General features: G+C 38.6%; 1 protein-coding gene across 2 annotated transcripts in view; it reads left to right on the top strand.

The window, feature by feature from the left end:
• Positions 1-20,977, top strand: part of LOC101156439 (methyltransferase-like protein 13-like) — a 76,842-nt gene extending 55,865 nt beyond the window's left edge. For both annotated transcript variants that reach the window (XM_011486773.3, XM_004079329.4), the window contains one exon: positions 20,006-20,977. In XM_011486773.3, coding sequence (XP_011485075.1) covers positions 20,006-20,296 — 291 coding nt within the window. In that variant the 3' untranslated portion in view covers positions 20,297-20,977. The remainder of the gene's footprint in view (positions 1-20,005) is intronic.
• Positions 20,978-21,186: the final 209 nt, after the last annotated feature.

Genomic DNA, 21,186 nt, shown 5'->3' with positions numbered 1-21,186 from the left:
GCAAAGCTTTTTTTTTTTTTTTTTAACTTGTCCTGGACAACAGCTAAGCCAACAGATGAGAGCTGAAAGCCTTTTGTGTTGGACATATTTTACCTGAAAGAAGAGAGAGGGATGACAGATGGGGGGTAGAGGGGTGATTATAGTAGCGAGGATAAGATCATGAAGCGTTAGAAAGCAACAAGTTGCTGGAGCTTTATAATAACAACTGACAGGTTAAGATGCATGAAAAATCAAAAATGGGCGGGGCCTGTCCACACACACACACACACTCAAACTCAAACGTTACAAACACACCTGTTTACTCCAAAAGTGTTCGCACATACACAAGTGTACATGGACATACTACCACTAACATTCACACATGGCTACTTATGCATTCAAACTAACACATGTGAAACATTTCATTCAGTCACGCAAACTGTTTGTGCAAAGGTGAGATAGCACCTGTGCTCGAGTGAGTGTTTATGTTCTTCTGGGGTGGATGATGGAATGTAAAAAGAGGGAAAGAACCCAGTCGCCCCTCCACCGCAGCAGCAGCGGCAGCCGGGACCCCCCCAACACCCGCACAGTACAGCAGATAGGGAAAGACTGCCTGCCGGGCAACCACATCCGCCACCCCGGGCAGGGCCGGCGGGACCGCCACTGTGGCCCCCAACGCCAGAGAGCGGGGGGGGCGCAGGGGGCAGAGAGTGAAAGCCCCAGTCCGACCCATAGAGCAGCCTCCCTACCGCGCCCAGGGGGCCCTACGAGGGGCCCCGCCTCAGGGGGGCTTCCCAAGCCCCAGGAGTCCTGCCAACTGCAAAGTTTTTACCTTGGAATCTGAAGAAAACAAACTGGAGGTTGTATAGACTTATTACATTGAAAGTTTTTTTGGCCAGTTTAATTAAAAACTGGGTTTCAAGTCTGCCTCTGATCATCTTTTGATCTATTTCAAAAACATTCAAAGTGGTCCCTTTAATTATGATTTACCGTTTCAGCTAAAATAAAAAAATACATTTTCATTTTATAGGACATAGTTGCTGCAGTAGTTCATTAGAAATTTCCCTTTTAGATGTGGGCGGGATTGTTGGCACGGAGTCAGCCGCCCCCTTCCCATCATCCATCCGTTTATGTGCTCTCCTGTTAGCTTACAGCCCCTAACACCCCCAACCTAACATTATCAGTTCAACAAAAATGGTGAGCAATGTTAAAGGTGTCCAGCTCGGATGAGGGAAATGAAGACAAGCATGGATCAGTTTGTCTGCAAGTGGATACATCAGATTGAAGTGGAGCAGGAAGCTTGTGGCTTGCCATAGTGACTTCTATGTCACACTTGCATGCTTTTTTCAAGAGCATTCTGCACATATCTGAATTAAGAAAAACTTAGAAAGGCAACTGTCAGATTAATTTTTTTTATGTATGTCCTCCATCATCAGAAAAATGACACAAGAACATGTTGAAAACACCAAAAGTAGGATTTTTATCGGAGCAGGTCTCTAAGTAACGAGTTTTGGCAAATTTCTTCTGTCTTAGTGGGAAAAAATGCATCAATTTAAAGTATTGCTTTTTGTCGCTACAACCAGTAAGCCAACAAAACGATTTTATTTTTGAAAATATTTTTATAATGTTAAATCAGATGCTTTTTTACGTTTATGTTGACCAAAATGTGAAAACCTTGTTTTATGTGTTTATTAGCCAACCTGTCAATGAAACAGAAACAGACCGCACGTTGAGTTGCTCATGGATGTTCTGTTTGCCCATCTTTGTAATCATCTTTGTTTACACTGCAGGCACTTGTGTTTGTGTTACAGTCATCTCGGAGGAAGTCTGACCAAACTTGCAGGGACAGAGCCTCTGAGCCTCATGCTGCATAAATAAGTCACAACCTGAATGTGTTTGTGTTTATGAGTCCATCTGTCTCACACTGCTGCCTTTCCTGACTGTTCTGTGCGACGGATGGATGCTCCAAGGCTCCGACTGTGACAGCAGTGAAATAACCTGGAAGACTGCAGCACAGACTCAGCCTGGGAAAGATTAAAGAGCTAAATGAGGATGAGGAGGGGGTGAAGTGGGTGTGCAAGAGACGTTACGGGAAATCAAATGTTCTATGCCTGGTTAGTCAGTAATTTCTGGGAAAGCGCCTCCTACTGTATGTGGACATCTGCAAATGAGTGTGAGGCTCAGATATACCTGATGTAGGCTGCTTGCCGCCTCCTTGTTTTTTTCTCGGTCACAAACAATTTGTTCTGCTTGCTGCTCCACTTTGTTCACAAGGTTATTGATCTTTGAAATTCTAAATTAGCTCCTGCTCTGAAAACAGGCATTCATCCCTCTTGTTTTTTTTTTCTTGAAGGCTTTCCCTTCACTCATTTTTCCACTAGCTTGAATCTTTTCTGTAAATAAAACCCAACGGTAACTCTTCGACACTCAAATATCAAAAAAGAAAATGCAAAAAATAATGTTTTCCTGATATCTACGACTAACCAAACATGTACCCAGCTGTTTTCATCGTGGTGCTAATATAATAGCGGATGCACACGGCCATCAAAAGAGATAAATGTATTCCAATAATGCAGTGCTCCTCTTTCCTGCGGTGTTACACGTTCATTATTGCAAAAGAAAGAAAGGCAGAACAAGACGCACACTTTCCAGCTCTAGCTTTTAGACATGCTTCAAAGTGAAAATTTTCACTGAAGCCATCGTGACAAACATTTTGCGTTACTGCTTGAAATGGAACTTCACACTTAATTTGAGGCCTTTACTTTCTCCGTGTTTTTGCTTCTCTCACTTATTTTTTTTTCTCCTTTAGCCCACTCTGCCTCTCCCTAAACAAAATCTCCACCACCCTGACTCCTGAGCCTGTTCTAGGGCCTGTTTCTATAGCAACAGGTTACTATGGAAACTAGGTGACAGTGCAGCGTATCCCATCCCAGCCAGCTACTGCCAGGCGGGAGGTGTTTGGAACAAGAAACTTTTCTCCTTTAGATTTTGGATTTGTTGTCTTATTTTTGCTGAAATTGAAATTACAGTTGAAGAAGACAGTACATCCGAATACTAAAAAAAAAGGATAGTATGGAGGCATAACTTGCATGCAAGCAGGATTCACACATACCATCTGGAATATTTTTTACATTGAAACTCTATATATTAACAGGGGTTTGGATGGCAAATTAAAAACAATTCCCAATATAGTTTCACTTTAACTGGCCTAAAAACATTTCAGCCTTATTTTGACAATTGTTTTTTTTAATGCAATAAATATCTAAACCTTCATGGTTTTTCCCCACCCCCACCACTGCCAATTACAGATGAATTTTATCTGGAAAACTTTCATATTCGTTCCTCCCTATTTTTAGCTTCCCTTTGACCGATTCTGAGGCTCTTCTGAATTCAAGCCTCACTGTTTGCAGAGAGATTTTCAACATCAAACATCAAAACCAAAAAGGCACAAAGGTCCAGAGGTTGGTTCACATCTAACAATGCAAAGGAAGAAATTTGACTGAAGGCTGCCATTTTCAGAGCAGTCCGTAATTCTCTGAATTACCTCCACTTGTTTTGGACCTTCTGGGATCACAAAATAAAGTTAGTTTGTTCTGACCTTAGCTTAGTGGATCTGAACAAGAGGATCTTTTGGACACAGCTTATTTGTTTCCAGATTGTTGCTCAAGTGGCCTATTTAATTATGAAAAACAACAGCTTGGGGGCACATTTCTACAAAACAATCATGGCTTCTTGAGTCTGTTTAGTCCCCAATTAGATGAAGACACTGGAAAAACTGAGTAATGGATGAGCAGTGCAATGGCAAGCTGTAGTGAGGGGATAGCAGTTACTGCTACTATCAGTGAGTCATGTGCTTGTGCACAAGAATTTGCACACAAAAAAACTACGTAAATGATCTAACGTCTTTTTCCCTGAAAGTATTAATATCACCCAAAATCAGGCAAAAATGTTAAAGAAAAGATTTTTTATTTTTTGTATTCAGTGGCGCACATTAAAGAGTGGAGGGTCTGTGGAGATCTAACAGGCAAGCTGCAGCCCCCTCTAATGCTGCTGCTGACCTGGTTAGCAGCACGTGATGACTGGATGCTGCTCTAACAGTCCACAAGCTGCATACTCCGCCTGAAGGATCGACTCCTGCAATAAAAATAGCTCCCAAATAAAAGCAACGGCTTACCAGCGTCTGTGCAAGACGAAGCATGTTCAGGTTTTACCCAACCACCTTGGCTTGTGGTCATCCATTAAAACAGCTTAAAAATAAAAAGGGGTAGATTTTATTTATTTTTTCCACTTTGAGGCTTTGTACAGTACAGTGCTACTTTCTTCGGCTTTGATGCTGATGGCAAGATGCAAAGGGATTTGTTCAGTCCCAACTGGGATTAGCTCTGGGAAAAGCACCCTTGATGTTGTTTGTCATTTCTGTTCGTAGGAATCAAGCCAGCATTCAACTTAAAAAAACGTGCAGTCAGCATAACTTAAGGCAAGCTTGCCTGCATGCTGCTCACATCAGCATTGGAATTACCTCTGATAGCAAAAACCTTGTTTTATTTTGTGCGTGGCACTCTTAAGCATTGTATCAACAGTTATGTTATCCTATAAACTGCAGGAAAACACTCCAGTTCTGAAGTATTTTTAGTTTCCATCCCAGCATTTGCATCACGACCTAAAAAAAAAAAGCTTCCATAGTTGTGCGCTTCTCAAACAAAAGCTCGTCTGTTTAGGTTTCTGAACTGCACAGTTGTGTTCTGCTATAAACGTGACCCAGACATGTGACTTCTGCCCTATTTCGTCTAAACAAGTCGTACAAAAATCCCCTTTTCCATGTTCCACTTCTTTGAAATCCCAAAATGGGAAAGAGATTTGAATATTTCAACTGTCTCGTTATTTCAGCTTTCAAATCATTTCCAGGTGAGGGGTAGGATATATCACTCTTTGCATCAATATGTTTATTTATTTTGTGGCTTTTGAACCCATATAATTTTAAATATGTTTGTCTGATAGTTATGCTTTATTTTGTCCGATTTATGTTTATGTTCTCTAAAAAAATGAGTTTGTATGACTCAAAGCTAAAAAGGTTGTGCATATTTTTACATATCATGTTGGCATTTGTTAGAGGGCGTGTTTGGCTAAAGGCTGACAAACCAATTGACCTAAATTAAAACTCTGCAGCACATTTTTCCTATAGGATTCTGCATATTGGTCAGAATGTGGCAGGTGCATTCATGACGTTGCATGTTAACTTCACAGAAAAGCCTTTTCCTCCAGCAATGCCTGGAAACGTTCCAGCCTCTATTTTGTCCTCTTTTGTGCTGTATTTTCATTGTGTTGCAAAACTTGTGACTTTCTTGCTACAGTATAATTAATCCATCTTTTTGACTCTTATAGCAGCTTTTTTTCCAAAAGAAAAAAACAAAACAAGCAACTAGGCCTGCACAATATACCGCAAATTTATCGTTATCGCAATATCAAGCTGTGCAATATGCATATCGCAAAAGACAGCAAATTTGCAATAAATGGTTACCTTAGATGTGGCCAAACAATCTTATGGCAGCTTGAAGTGTTTAATGGATTGAAAGAATCCCTTTCTGCATTTGACCAATCAGATGGACCCTTTCACGTTGTTAACTAATCGGTTGGCGCCTATTATGTTGTATGTTCGCCTCCTATGTCAACAAGGGTCATTTGTTGTATAATTTTTAAGCTGTGGTAATGGAATGGGAATAATGTTTTTGGTTGTTTTGCTAATTGTTTATACACCGCAAATTATATCGTTATCGCAATATTAATCACTGATATTGCATATCGCGAGTTTTCTTCATATCGTGCAGCCCTACAAGCAATGCATTTAGCTACTTCTTTAAATTATTGGAAACCTTTTAAGGCTACAATACGAGTAATTTTTACTACAAAAATTGTGAAATTCAAGAAGTTGATTTATGTTGGGCTGATTCTGAAGTTTGAAGGTGTCACAGGTGACTCATGAAGGTAATAAAATGATGGTTTGTCTAGCCCGTTGTAGCTTCAACTCCAACGGATGTTTGTTTATCTCTGTGCGCTGCAATCAGATCCTGCACCCCATGGGTTTTTGCAACAACATTGCGTAGCATTTTTAAATCCCAATCAAATCTCACTTATGATATTGCAGCCTAATGGTTAGGAAATTCCTCTGGCTGTTGATATTGTGTTAAAGGCCCTTAACCGGTGACTCAATCTCACTCCAGTCACTCAACACCAGCTCCTGCAGCTACTCTACGCACATGTTGAACAGTGAGGGGGACACAGAAAACATTCATAAATTAACTGGAGCCAGGGGTAAGTCCAGAGCAGGAGTTCCCGAAGAGGAGTTGCTTCAAGGAAGACTTCCTCTAGCTGACACCGTTGGCATTAAACATGATTAAATATCTACTATCTACCAGTGGATGTTTTTGTGGCCAATAAAGCTGTGGATTGGCTTTACCAGCCAGATAACATTAACATTAAAAATCATGTTCTTGTGGCCTTTTTCTGATGATGGATGACATTTATAAAGAAAATTATGCTTAAATTGTATTCCTAAGGATTTCTTTATTCAAATCGCTATGAATCAGGAGCAGACAAAAAAATGCAATTTGACAAAGCTTGTAATTGTCACTGGAGACTTTAACATATAATGTTAAACACTAGCAAAGGGATAACTTCTAAGATGCCAACTAATTTTTATACAAGGATTCACAAATAATATAAATGCTTTAAAAGTTAATTGACATGTCATTATTTTTGATTGATCCTACACAATTTCAGGCTGAAGGTACTGCATGAACAAAAGTTTGATTTAGAATATTTACGCCTCATCTGCAGCTTTAAGAGCTTAGTTTGACTGAAACCCTAAGAAAAAAACTGTCTCAGGTTGTTTGGATCTGTATAAAAAAAGTATTATGTTGTTATGGAAACTGGTTTGCCCACGGCTGCAGCAGTCCTGTGCTTTGCAGGAGTTTCCTAACTTGTCTAACGTTCTCTACAATCACTCAATCACAGGTAACTGTGCTCCAGGTCTGGCAGGGGGTCCATTCAGCACATACAATGACAGTAGAAGCCCTCCTCCAGATTTTTATTTTCTTTTATTTTCTTCTTGGAAGATTTGTTTTTATGCCTTGCGTATCCAAAAAATAATAGCATTTGTAAATAATGGAGTAAACACAGACATTTGACCCTAAATGATGGATTTATTTCATTTTGTGTCCCTGAAAAACATAATCTCTAACCAATTTCAATCAAATATGTTAATAGGTTAAAATAAACTTGATGTTCTCTTTATTGCACAGCTGAATTTTATACAAATTCTGCTATAGGATTCTGAAATTCAAAACTAAGATGTTTCAATGTCTCTAAGCAAGAAGGCATGGAACTGAAGGTGCATGTTTATTTGGATGTATTTTAGCTATTTTAATCTTTCCCTAAGGCATACTTCCCTATATTAAAAGTTGCATCAGCTACTACTTTGCTACAGCTGCTACTTTGAAAACTTTGCTTTCCAAAATCAATGATTTTTGATCTGTAGGAGAGCTGGAGCCCTGATGTGGGATAAGGATCTACTCATAGCACACAGTGTCCCATGTTCCCGTGTTCTAATTTAGGGCTGGGCAGCTACAAGCCCCAAGGGCCGGCGTGTCTGCATGATTTCCAGATATCTGTACTCTACTGGTGGAGGATTACCTGGATCAGGTGTGTCCAGCCAATTAGGACATGGCAGTGCAGGGTATGGTGGAAAACAAGCAGGATTGCAGCTCTCTCCCAATGTCCAGTTGATGCCAAAGTACAGATTTGGACGCTGTGATGACTCAACTCCAGGTCGAAACGCCTGCAAGAGCAATGGCACTGTTTCGCTGACCTAGAACATTATTGATAGGCTGTGACCCCAAACGGCAAAACATGAAATTCACACAATTACTCCAAATTCTACATTGATTTTAAGTCTCGTGGATTCAAATGGATGACCAAACAATGTCGGCACCAACAAAAAAATACCTGAAAACGATGTCTCGGTGTTGTAGACAAGCTGTGGCATGACTTACTGCTGACAGGAGGAGGAACCATCGCTGTCTGTTAGCGGTGTGCAGCCACAGATGGCAAAAGGAGGATTTAACAGAGCAAAAGATGCTCAACCCCCAATCGTGTTATCACCATGGATTAAATGGTGGAATATATTGAATGTTTATCTCACTGTATTCATTCAGTTTTTCCACCACCCCTGTACAAAACATGCTAAAACCACAATGATGCTAAAACCACGGGTTGGTGTTTATCTCACTCATTTTCAGCTTGAAGTGGAGAGTTTATACTATTTTAGGCATTATTAAGCAAGTTCGTGGATGGATCAATAGCAAATCAATTTACACAGATTGACACAGATTACACAATTTACACGTGTCCAAATTTAGGAACAGAAGCCCACCAGAAGAGGGGATTGCTTGAAAAAAAGCTCAGATAGTCTGCTGTATAGGAAATATTCCACCGGTTGATCCTCTTCTTAAATAAGAACAGCCTTTGATTATGAAACAAAGAAGGAGTTTAAAGAGAAATCGCCCTAACATGCAGGTTTTTATGCGGTGGAAAGATCTCTATGATCCCAACTGTAAAAAATTCTAAAAACAAACTTCTTAGCCAGGTTTCTAACCAGAATTTAACATGTATGAGTTAGAGTCCCAACCAGCTCTGCTAATGTATGTTTTTTATCTTTGTTTCTGGATTTTCATTATTTCATTCTCCAGTTAAATAAATTGTGGTTACACCAATAATAAGCACTCATAGTTTGATTGTTTGTATGTGTTTCCACTCCGTATAAAGACACACTGCTCCTCTAAAAATTCCCATCTCCAATCTCATTGATGTCACATATTTAGACCTATCTGGAGCAGGCCTACCCTATCAATGCAGGCTTACTGGGGCCCTTGAGGTCCAGTGAGCATCTGTGTACTCGGATACTCGTAACAGCCCTAGTCATTTCTGTCTGAAGTCACAGCTGACCATATAGAAGAAAATTATCCGTTCAAACTTGCATCAGCAGTAAGTTATTATATGTACATATAATACCTACACAAAATACATCTGTTCCTTTATAATATTGATAATGAAAAGCAAATGAATAACCTTTTTTGAAATCTATCATTTATTGTTTTAATATTTTAAACAAAGTAACAGAAGAAAAGGTTGGTCGATTATGGATTTTCTCAGAAGAAACTTGTAAAAATAGTTGCCTTGGAGCCCACAGTTTATGTATGTGGCCCTGACGCAGAGCAGTTCTGGGTTGAGTCTTCCTCAAAGAGTTTAACATGTGATCAGAGGGAATTGAAGATCAAACTGAATTTACTAGAATGTTGGCACAATCCACTCAGTTCGAGTCTGAGACATTTCTTCATTCATTAGTCCGGTCATTGAACACCACTGGAATACAATCCATTCATGCATCAAGGGCAGATAAGGTCCATGTGATAAGGTGCAACATGTTCAGTGCCACGATAACACCATTTCTGTGGTTTCCCTGTGCTAGTGGCCCACTAAATGAGGTGCACTGTGTTAGTGTGCTGTGGGAACCTTAACTTTGCTGTCCTGTCCTTTTCTCCTCCCTTGAGGAACCCTTCTGCAGACAGACACACTGGCCCACTTCTAATTTCTGCTCTGCCTTTCTCACCATGCCTCCCTCCTTCTCCAGCTGCTGCCAAACTCTTTATCTACGACTGCCCATTAAAACGGATGGAAACAATTTCACTGATGTAGTTGTTGCTGTTTTGGCACTTGGTGGATCCACAGTATGTCACTCTTAATGGACTTTGCATAGCTGTCTGGGAGCTTATAGCACAAACAAATGGGTAATTATGTGAAGTAGTAAAGCATAAGCTGCAGTGCAAGATGAGCCAAACTAAAAGTGGCTTTTGAGCACCTGGGGTCTTTACCTAAAAAAGTCCTTATGGAAAATTACAATTAGGGCATGAATTAATTTGTTAAATATTTTTTACTGAAATAATGAATTGTAAATATGAACAGTAAATAAAGCCCAAACTGTCTTCTATCTGTCGATCTCTGGCACCATAGTAGTAATGATTACTGCTGTCAGACATTAATACATTTCAGTGAATGGCAATAAGATTCTTTTTCTTAAAGATTATGAGCAGAAAATACATATTAGTACTCAATCTACCAATATACTACTCACAACAGGTTAAAATATTGTGAAAAACTCAGAGGATGTTGTGTACAAGGTCTGAAGATGAGGGCTTGAAACGTGGAAGCCCCAAACATGTCTATACACACACCTATGTAGACTTTTCATTGGCCGTGGCCTCTTGAACAGGCGCTGCTGAGGGCGGTGTGAACTTAGCTTGATAGGTGATAGGTGATGATCAAAGCAGGAGTGGATGAAGAAGACTACAATTCTGCTGCAAAGTGGACGGCCAAAAAACTTACAGGGGATTGTCTGATACTGAGGTCAGCAGAGGTCACCAACTTTCTTTTCAAACTTCAGGTGGCCTTCAGGTTAGATCTAACTTATGGTGAGTATAGAGTATCATTAGATTGAGTAATAATAGGCATTTTTATTGCTTTTTTTTCTCGATAAAGTTGTGATACCTCTATGTAGAAAACTTGAGGCCATTGAACAGTGAGTGTTGTAAGTTAAACAAGAATGAACTTTGACCAATCAGGGATTTGGAAGTGACTTTGGGGTGGCATCCTTTTCAAAGCACAGAATTGCCAACCGTGTGAAAATTGATCACGGAGGAGAAATTAATCATTGCGGTTTGTGCCCAGCTGGAGTTATATGACACCAATCTTTTATATATCCAAACAGAACTGGGAAAGAAAAAACCTGGAGTAAGATTCACGAGATTTGCCCCACTGGGATATTTCACCCAAACCATTTCCAACTGTAAGGGGCACATGTGCTAGTAAACAGTAGAGGGGAAAAAAAGAAGAAATAGCCTTTATCTGCTCGTCCAGTGTGAACACCGTGGGCTAAATGCGCGTTAAAGAGCCCACATTTGGGGCGTTACATGCTTGGTGTGGCGTGGCCTTACAATGCCCGGCTAAAATTCACTAAACTCCTGATAGCAGGCTGTTTTAAAAAAAAAAATGTTTGTGAACATATGTGGAGGTGTATGTTTTTAAGTGATTGAAATACCGGAATTTAATTGTTTGGATGGGCGAGTGGATATTTGTGAACATTTTGTGTAACCGGCATGTTTTTGTCCTAAAATGTTGTACTAATTACAGAAGTTCAAATATTTTTACACCCAAATAAATAATAGTATATATTTTTCAGAAATCAATGTAATAATCTATAACAGCTCAAAGCTTATGCAAAAACAAGAACACAAACAAATGTTCATACTGCATTTAGGAGATTTTCTCCACACTTTTAATGCTAGAATCATATTTAGATTCTAAGAAAAGTGAGGCACAGATGATATCAAGAACAAAAACAGGAGGAACTCCCTTTTTTCCCCCTCGTGTTCTGCTGTCTTTGAAGCCAATCGTGTCACTGTATCACCCACTCATTCTTTGCTCCAGTTTCTCTGCTGCTCTTTTTCCCTCTGAGTTTTAAACACTTTTGAACTGTTCTGGAAGGCAGATGAGATTATTAATTACATATTCGCTGACTCCATGCCTTTCCACCCAGGACAAAGTTTTCCACAAAGTCTGCATCATTATTCTCATCCCACTGAGCCAGGAATAAGCAAACATTTCCTAATGAATCCAGCTTGTCTGACCGCAGCTTCTTTAAATCTGGGACTTATAAAGAAATGGCGACCGTGGATGGGGCAGAGTCAAAGAAGTCTTTATGGAGTTAATAAACACACAAAAATGATCATCCAAACGTGCTTGAAAGACAGCGCTGGGAGCAGAACAGTGGGCTAGTGTGGGTGTCTGAAGTGCGCCTTTTTTTCCTTTCTCTGCTGGTGTGAAAAGTAGTTCAGTAATTAAAGCAAACCTCTTTCTTGTCCCCAGTGGAGAAGTTAAGCCATAAACCATGAGGAGTCAGTGAGGGGGAGTGGAAAGATAAAGAAGGGAGGAAAAAAAGAGAGATAAAAGCAAGAGACGGTTATTTTTGATGAAGAGAGGTTTTAATTTAAGCCACGCGTGCCAGTTGGCCGTGAGGGGAGGATGTGAGATGAACGTGAAAATGCTGATTTTTCAGACAGACTCACAACACACAACATTTATGCATTGTGCAGAATTAGCCTGAAGACAAGTGTTTCTCTTTTCACAAAGGGGGTAGCCACATCAGAGCTTTCTGCATCAGCATTGACCCTGTTCAGAGCTTCATTCGCTTCAAAATTCAAATTCCTTGTCTTTCTTGATCTCCTGCATTCACTAAAAGTAGCATCAAAAATAAAGTTGCTCGCAAAAAAAAAAAAAAAACCATTAAAACTATAATATTAGAAAGTAGTGATACATAAAAGTCTTAATATTTTAGTTTGTCTTTACTCTCCTGTTGCAGAACTTTTTGGAATGAGGTCTGAGTTGGGTGTTTTTGTTTAAAGTGGTATCTCATTATGACCTACATACATTAGAAAGTTTTGTTCCCATGGCAACGCAAGGTGTTACCAGAAGAGCTGCATTATTCTAAAGACAGGATGCCGTTTTCCTCCCCTACACGCTCACACAGCCAGCTGTATCAGACAGTGATGAGAGAGGAGGATGAACCTAGAAGTCGCCTTGGTGACACAGTGTGCGCTCGCCGCAAAGCTCAGGGAGATGAGAAGTTTTGTTCTGAAGTCAGGATTTCAAAGATGTGGAGCAAAAGAAAAGAGGGGAAGAGAAGCTTTGTGATGTATAATTTATGTGTGTAGTCAGTGGGCGGGTTGAGGAGGAGAAATTTGTGGGAGGAAAGGTGGGTGGGAAAAGGGGAGGAGGCATGTGGTGGGAAGAAGGGTAGGGGAATCCAGAGCAGTCACGTTTTGTTGTTCTTTGCTGCTCCAGTTCTTAAATCAATGGCACGAATGAAATTAATACTAATTGTATTCCTTTGTATTTGTCACAGTCAGAAAAAGCTCCAAGACAAAAAAAAAACCCTTTTTAAAAACTAGATTTTTACTTCAGACTTTTTACTGAGAACATTTTTTGCTTTGCAGGCCCCTTCACTGAGATTTTTAGTCATTAAAATTTTATTGACATAAATTCCAGCTTTGTCCAGTTTAAATTATTTTTCCCAACAAAATTAATGAAAACTTAATAACTAGCTGGATTTTTAATGTGATTTTATCAAAAACCAAATTGAATGGAAACTCTGACGTCGGTATTGAAGTCAAATCAATTAATAACTTTATTGGTGATAATCAACTTTGCTTGAAACACAAATAAAAATGGAAATGGCCCCTTAAAGGGCAGAGACCAGGAAGAAGATGAGGAAATGAAGGATAAATTAGGGAGGATTTAATTTTTTCTTTTTATTTAGAATTGCTTAACTTCTCCCTGTTGCTCTCACTCATTCCCTTTTTTGGCTCTTCATCTCCGCAATACACTTCTTCATTTTTTGCCATCCACATTCAAAGCTGCAGGCTACAAAAGAAGTGAAATAGATTGGGGGGAGCACTGTTGATTGCAGATCCATTTTATGTCATGGAAGGAGGTCTGCAGAGCAACATGACTCCAGCAAACACGCTCACAGAAGACAGAAGCAAATTCATAAAACGTGGTGTGAAAAAGTGACCTAGATTTAAAGCCCCCCATCTATTCTTTGGCTGTTCGCCCCACTTTGGACATGTGTTTGCTTTGTGCACAACAGCCATGTGGACGTATGAGGGTTTATTTGATTTTTTATGTTTTGGTAAGTTTGTATACGGATGTAGGTGTGCATCAGAGAGGACGGTAACCCTGGACTGTGCAGCTCTGCTCTCCACAGATTGCATTCACTTGTTGTCTTTACACATTGATCATCTCCGCCTCTCCCACAGTGAAGTGGGTGCAGGCTCAGAAAAAGATTCACCTCCACCTCTGCTTGCCCCTCAGAAATCCTCCAAGCTTCAGTGTCCATTGTGAAGAAAAAAAGAAAAATATACATATGTATATTTTTTTATTTTTTTTATTTATGTATTTATTTTGGTAACCTCAACAATCCTCTGTGTCCAGCCTTTCCTCTTGCTGAGTATCGAGCGCCTTTAGATGTTTCCACTTCTTTCCCCTGATTTGAATGCTTGTCTCTTTAACGGTTTTCTAAAACATTTGGAAAACCCTCCAAGTCAAACAGAAGATACAGTTATTCTGTCTTTCTTCATAGCGGATAGTTATACTTTTGATCAGATAAGTCTAACAAATCTCATAGTACATATAGATCTTATACCAAAAAATAACTGTCCCATGCAAGCTTTCCCTGAATTGACCCGGTTCAGACACAGCTTTAGTAGCATCACTGAACAGGGCTCATTCTAATTCCACACCAGCTTTGTATTTTAAAAGCCTGTTTTGCTGCAGATACAATTCTACAGAGACTGTTTTTGACTGAGCAGACAGGAAATCTTCAGAATGAAAAAATAAAAGATTTTCAAAATAAAAACTCTTTACATCCTTATGAATGTGTGAATTTAATTGCACAGCACCCTGAAATGCTCTGCCTTTGAACTGTGCTGGATGGGACTTTAAAATCACACTACAGATGGAGCAAAAACTTATTTTTAGTCGTCCACTTCCACTGTGTCCACTGTCCAGTCTTTTAGGTCAAAGTCTGTGTTAACAAACTCCCATGTTGTGCCAAAAATGAAATAAGGTTTTTGTTTGTAATAGACGATTGGTTCCTAATTTAAACTTTGTACCCCTCTTTGAACTATTTTAAGCCAAGTACATATTTAATTTGGACAAAAGTAGCTTTTTTTCACAGAAAAGCAATGCAATCTGTTATGAAACATGAAAGTCTCAAAGTATTAAAACAATAATAAAACATTTAAAATAAAGAAAGGTAAGAAAATGAAAGTTCATGCAGGAAACTAAAACAATAAAATACATCATATAATAAAATAAAAGGGAAATACATTTTTAGAAAGTAATAAAACACTACTGTAATTTAAAAGTATAAATAGACACTTTAAAGTTGCCCATGTGGCTAATTTTCTTAATCTGTCATCATCTCATTTGTAGAGTGTTTATTTATACTATATAGAAAGGATAAGCAGTTATTAAATAATTTACACTTGAGAATTATTATTGTATTATTTTATTGTGAATAACCACTACAAACAATAAGAAAATAACCATTTTGAACAGTTTTAAACATCAACATTAGACTTACCTTTTGAGAATGAGTCTAACAATGAGTAGTTTTTGGCTTATTAATTTCTTGTTATTAATTTTATTTAACATCTCGTGTATTTTATTGTTGTTTTTTTTTATTATTTATGCGGTTATTTTTTATTTTTACTCTTAATTGTATCTTTTTCTCTGTCATTTAAAGCACTTCGATACCCTGATGCAGTAAACCGCCATATAAATAAAGTCCATTCATTCGATATGTAAGGCAGGAAGCAGCTTAGTGGATTATTTAATTCCAATTGATTTGTTTTAGTTATTTAATTCTAATTGATTTGCTGTAATTTTTGTTATTACAATAATATCTGAGTTACTGTGATGTTGGGAAACTGTTCTCATTTTATCTCCAGAGTAACCTTTACAGTTTAGTATAAAACCTGGTTTGGGCATCTAGGGTCTATGGGACTCTCTGTCCTCATCCAACCACCAAAGATAGTCATTTATCTCAGGTGAGGTTTCCTCAGGTGAGCCTGAGCGCTTTGAGAGAAGAGAGGAGATAACAGAAGGTGAGTCGTAATATTGCGGCCCGCTGAGGACAGAAATTCAGAGCACTGAATCTGAGATATTAAGGCTGCAGAGTGGCTTAAATGTCACTGATGGACCAACGTTTTGTCTTTTTATAGATTATTGTGAAAAGGAAAACCAAGGACGCGAGCTGAAATATATGCAGTGCATATTTCAGAGCTCTGAAAGGCTTAAAATGTTTCTGCAAATACAGCAAATGTTTAACAAGAATTCATCTTAACGGAACTAAGATGCTTTTATGATGCAGATCATTTCTGCATTGAAAACCTTACTTTTGAAGACCCTCTCCAATGAAAATTGTGTTTGGTGTTTTTAACATGTTCTTGTGGCCTTTTTCTCACGATAGAGCACATCTATAGTGAGAATTAAGCTCAAAATTGCTTTTCTGTTTTATTATGTAATACCGTTGAGAGTCAGGTGCAGATAAAAAGAAATGCTGTTAGAAAAGAGAGCTTATTTGTGACGTTGACATTCTCTTAAAAACAGCTAGATCCATTTACGGCTTCATTTTCCTCGTCTGAGCTGGCATCTGGCTCAGCACTGCAGCTGGATAGCTCCAATATTGCTCACTATTTTTGTTGTAATGTTGGAAAGGGGGTGTGAGGGGCTGTTCACTAGTGAGAGAGTGTGCAAACAGATGGGTAACAGGAAGAGGGGGTGGGCTTGCTCCACACCGACAGACTTGCCCGCAACTACCGTAATTTCAATGAACTACTGCTGCTTTGCAGAAACTGTCTTAGAAAAAAAACTTTTTTTTTTAAATTGTGCTAAACACACATAATCATAATTAAAACAGCAATGGGAACACTTCAAAGATAAACAGAGTGGTACTTCAATCCTAGTTTGTCTTGCTTGATTTGAATTTCTTTTTTTTATTTGTACGTTTCATGACGTTTTAGTTGTGGTGCAGTGGAAAGGCAGTCGACCTCTGATCAGAATATTGCAAGTTCGATTCCCGCCTTGCCCGTCCATAAGTCAAAGTGTCCTTGGGCAAGACAGTGTTCGGCAGCGGAGCAGCCATCAGTGTGTGAATGGGACTGTGACTGAAAAGCGCTATGGGGCTTCGAAGAAGGTAGAAAAGCGTCATTTACTATTTAAATGTATTAGCGTTTTGCTTTGGGCAGCATGATGACGCCAGCTGCAGATTCATCATCATCACTGATGTTGACAGTTGAGTTGCTTGACCTGCAGTAAGTAAATCCAGTTTTTTATATTTCAACAATACACTTATGTTTCGTGTTGTGCTAAGAAAGGAGGGCATGTAGCCTTTCATAGAATAAATATTTTTAGTGAAGTCTTTATCTCCACTGAATCTCTTCACCACAGTCACACATATAAAAGGACATAGCCTTCATTACGAGCTTTTTTTCAGCACACTAACTTATAATAACATGAGTGTATTTTCACTCTTATTATTAAGAAACATTTTAAAATTCTTAAATAAGTTTTTTTTTGTAACAAAACAATGGAATAGTGCATGCAAATGCTTGTAATGTTTAGGAATGTTATTTTTCAGGATGATCAGCAAAACACCTCCTTACGGAAGGACAACAAGCAGCAAATATACATTTATCTATATCTATCTATTTCTATATATATATATATACATCTATCTATATATACATCTATCTATATATATATCTATATATATAGATATATATATACATTTATCTATATATATATCTATATATATATAGATATTTTTTTAAATTGCTTCAATCAAAGTGGCAGAGCTGTTGAAGGCCACTGATTACTTAGCAGCTCAACTCAAAATACACTCATTCCTACTGATGGTCCAGGGCATCGGAGTGTGCACGTGAGTGTGCATGTGTGTGTGCATGACTGAAAAGGTCTGTGAGTGCAAAGTAGACCCCATCTATTGTTTTAACTCCTTTGCAGCGAGAAAACCAATAGGGGGAATTTCTTCTTACCAGTCAGTGACATCATCTGTGAATTCTTATGTGAAACTCAACTCCAGATCTCATCTTTCCCTTAGTTGTATTGGACTAGAGACAGGTCATTCCTGTAAGGCCAAGACTTCCTCCGCTCATTGAATAATTCAGAAGATGCTGCGTTTCTGTGTCTGTCAAGTGTGTATACAATAGCTTTTATAGTCTTTTTTTTTTTCTACTTTTCATCAAATATGTCTGTCTAGCTTAGATTGACTTGAAAACATGTCATGTGTTTTGGGATAATTTTTTATTTTAGTGTAATATTTTGTCCTTTATTGTACAGGAAAACACCACATTGCTTATTACCCTTAAATTATAGAAATTATAGGGTCAAGTTTTTTTCTCATTTTTGCACGACTTGTTTGGTGTTCGTTGAGTGAGTCCTCTTCTGTATCAGGAGAATTCTCGCGTACGCAGACACGCTGTCAGTCTTTTAAATGTGCAATGAAATGTAGAAAATTGTGGTGCTGAGACATACCGTGTTAATATTTTTGAGCGTTACACCGTTTAAACTTTTTACATGAGTAACTGCGTGACGCCTGCTGCAGTGGTTAAGGCTCATTTGTTTGCTGTAGATGTGCACAAGCTCGGGTTCCAATGACCTCAGTTCCCGACACACCTGTGACGTTTTTCTCTGGAGTTACAGGCACACCCATGTGATGCTCCATCCAATGAATGAGGTCTGTGGCTCAGAATGCTTTTGCATATCTGAACTGCAAAGAAGAAGAAAAATCCATCATTGACAAATCAAAATAACATGTTATCTCAACTGTTTTCAGAATCTGAGTCTGAAGATTCCTGCACTTAATCCTTGTGGAGTTTGTGGAATAAATCTTTTGTTATTAGGAAAAGTTGTTTGTTTCTTGCTGAATCATTAGTACTTTTCTATGTGGATACATCACCTATATGTTTGTTAAATCAAGGTAATCTGGTGTGAGGGCAAATTTAGGTTTTTGCACTGCTCCTCGCGCAAAAAAGTTGTCCGAAAAAGTTGTTTACTGTTGTGTTAAATGAGCTGACACTCATATGATGAATTTGCTTGTTAAATGAGATGCTGAGCATGAGATTTCCGCTGGGTAAGACAGATGTCATGGATCAATTTGAACTAAACCTCTTACTAAGATGCAAACATCTATTTTTCCCAGAGATTAAGTTATTTTTTTAATGAATACAGCAAACTCACGTCTTTCCTGTCATTTTAAAAAAAAAATCATTTTCTACCCTCTTATTTGCACCATATTTGATTTTCTGGGATCTGTACTTTCAAGAAACCTTCCTCCTTTCCCCTCGCCTGTCTTCCATGTCATAGTGGAGAGTGAATAATTCATGTTCAGGCTGCTCGCTCCTGGATATGAATGTGAGAAGAAGATACACGTGCTCTTCACAGAGTGCCTCTTCTGGTTGTGGCATGACTGCCGCTGAAACGGTCAAATGCGAGTCCTGGCATGAATCCATCTGAAGACATCAATCAGCAGCCTGCAGCCAAACATTGATCTGCTGTGGATGATGTCAGGGCTTTATGAACCTCTCTGCTTGTTCGTCAGATGTCCATGATTCAATAATAATGCAGATTTTGTTTCAGGCCCAACTAAAATGTTTTTTTTTTTTTATCACAGTGATGTTCATGTTAAATTTACTTGATAAAATAGGGAATTCATTAAAAATCCCTTCCAGTCATCTTTTGATCTGATTTAAAACTGGTCTTTTAATTATTATTACGACTAGATCCGTATACGTCTTCTTTTTTTTCTTCGTACGAGCTGGCATCTGGACCAAAACGGTACGGCTGGATAGTTCGATTATTGCTCACCATTTTTGTTGCACCAGTAGTTTGGTTGAGGTTGTAAGCTAATGGGAGAGCATGTAAACAGATAGATAATGGGAAAGGGGTGGGCTTACTCCATGCCAACAGTCCCGCTCAAAACTCAAAAGCAAATTTCTAAAGAACTCCTGCCGCTCTGCAGAAACTATGTCCTAGAAAACGACAATTTTGGCTAAAAACACATACCGGTAACCGTAATTAAAAGAACACTGGGGACGATTTTAAAACAGATCAAAAGATAATCAGAGTGGGATTTTAAATTTCACACATCTTTAATACACAATATCCTGCCTACAGTGGCATTCACAATCTGTTTCTGGGGTTACAGCACATCAGGATCTCATTTCTGTATCAAAAAAAGTCTATAAAGTGAACTAAAAACATACCATAAAAAGCACATTTTCTGTCATTTGTCATCATCCCATCATGTGGTCTTTTCCTTGTTCCTCTCTTTTAGATTAGTCGCTGCTTGAAACCTGGAGGCCGCTTCATCTCCATCACCTTCGCCCAGCCCTTCTTCAGGAAGCGCCTCTACGCTCGCACGCAGTACAGCTGGTCAATCCAGCACTCCAGCTACGGAGACGGCTTTGAATATTTCTTCTATGTGATGACCAAAGGGGAGAGGATGAAGCCAGAAGATGCAGTTTTGGAAAAAAGTCTCATGGAGGATTCTAGATTGTCACCTGTGAGCGTCGCTCCCACACAAATTGAAGGCAGGGAAGACTTCCTGTCGAACATTGACTTATGATAGAATGAAAGGACTCAGGGATATAGTTCACTCAACAAACTGTGACAAGGATTTAGACTATTCAAACAGCCTTGAGAGGCTTTAAAGGACTTTAAGGTTTTACATTTTAAAGTACAAATGGCAAAATAAAATCAAGGGTTAAATGAAAACAAAAGCCTGAATTCTAACAAACAATCTTTTGTTTGAAAAAGCCAAAAATAGTTCTGTCTTATATGAGTTTTTTTTAATAAACTGCATATTAATAAATGTAATATTTGACACATCATTATTTTTAAATTCAACTGAATGGACTTCATAATAATCTTATTTTACAATTAAAAAAAAAAAGATTTTAAGGTGGTCTTGCGCACCAGGATATAGCCCAAAAATTGCAAAGACAGATTTCATTTTTTACTTTTTTACAAAAAATGGCAAGCAATCTTGGAGCTATCTGACTGCACAGTTCTTATCCAGATGCCAGTTTGGACGAGAGAAATGAAGGCCTCTGCATTTCTTGATAAACTGACAACTTTTTCAATGTCTGTTTGACATGTAATCCTGACTTTTTTATTTTATTTTCTTCATTACATTTGTGTTGTGAGTAACCCTAGAAGAGTGTACCATAACTTTGTTTATGGGTTCTGTAATTAGACCTTCGTTTGCTGCACAACTAGAGAATGTATTAAATATTTTCAAACTAAACTCTTGATGTGGACCTGTGTACGGTTTGACTTTCGCCTCTCTCAGCTGAAGTAATGGCGGGCTAATTGGCAGCAGAACTCAGGTGACATGGTGCTCATGTCCTAAAGGAGGTGGTGCAGAGCACGGGGTCAGACAGAAGAGCCTGTTAATTTAAGAGATAAACACAGTGCATTTATTTAAAGCAACTGTTTTTTTCCCCCCAAAAGCAG

This window comes from Oryzias latipes, chromosome 17, assembly GCF_002234675.1.
Source record: "Oryzias latipes chromosome 17, ASM223467v1".
In the NCBI taxonomy this organism is placed as follows: domain Eukaryota; kingdom Metazoa; phylum Chordata; class Actinopteri; order Beloniformes; family Adrianichthyidae; genus Oryzias; species Oryzias latipes.
The sequence above is the reverse complement of the archived record's forward strand: the minus strand, read 5'-3'. Positions and strand labels throughout refer to the sequence as shown.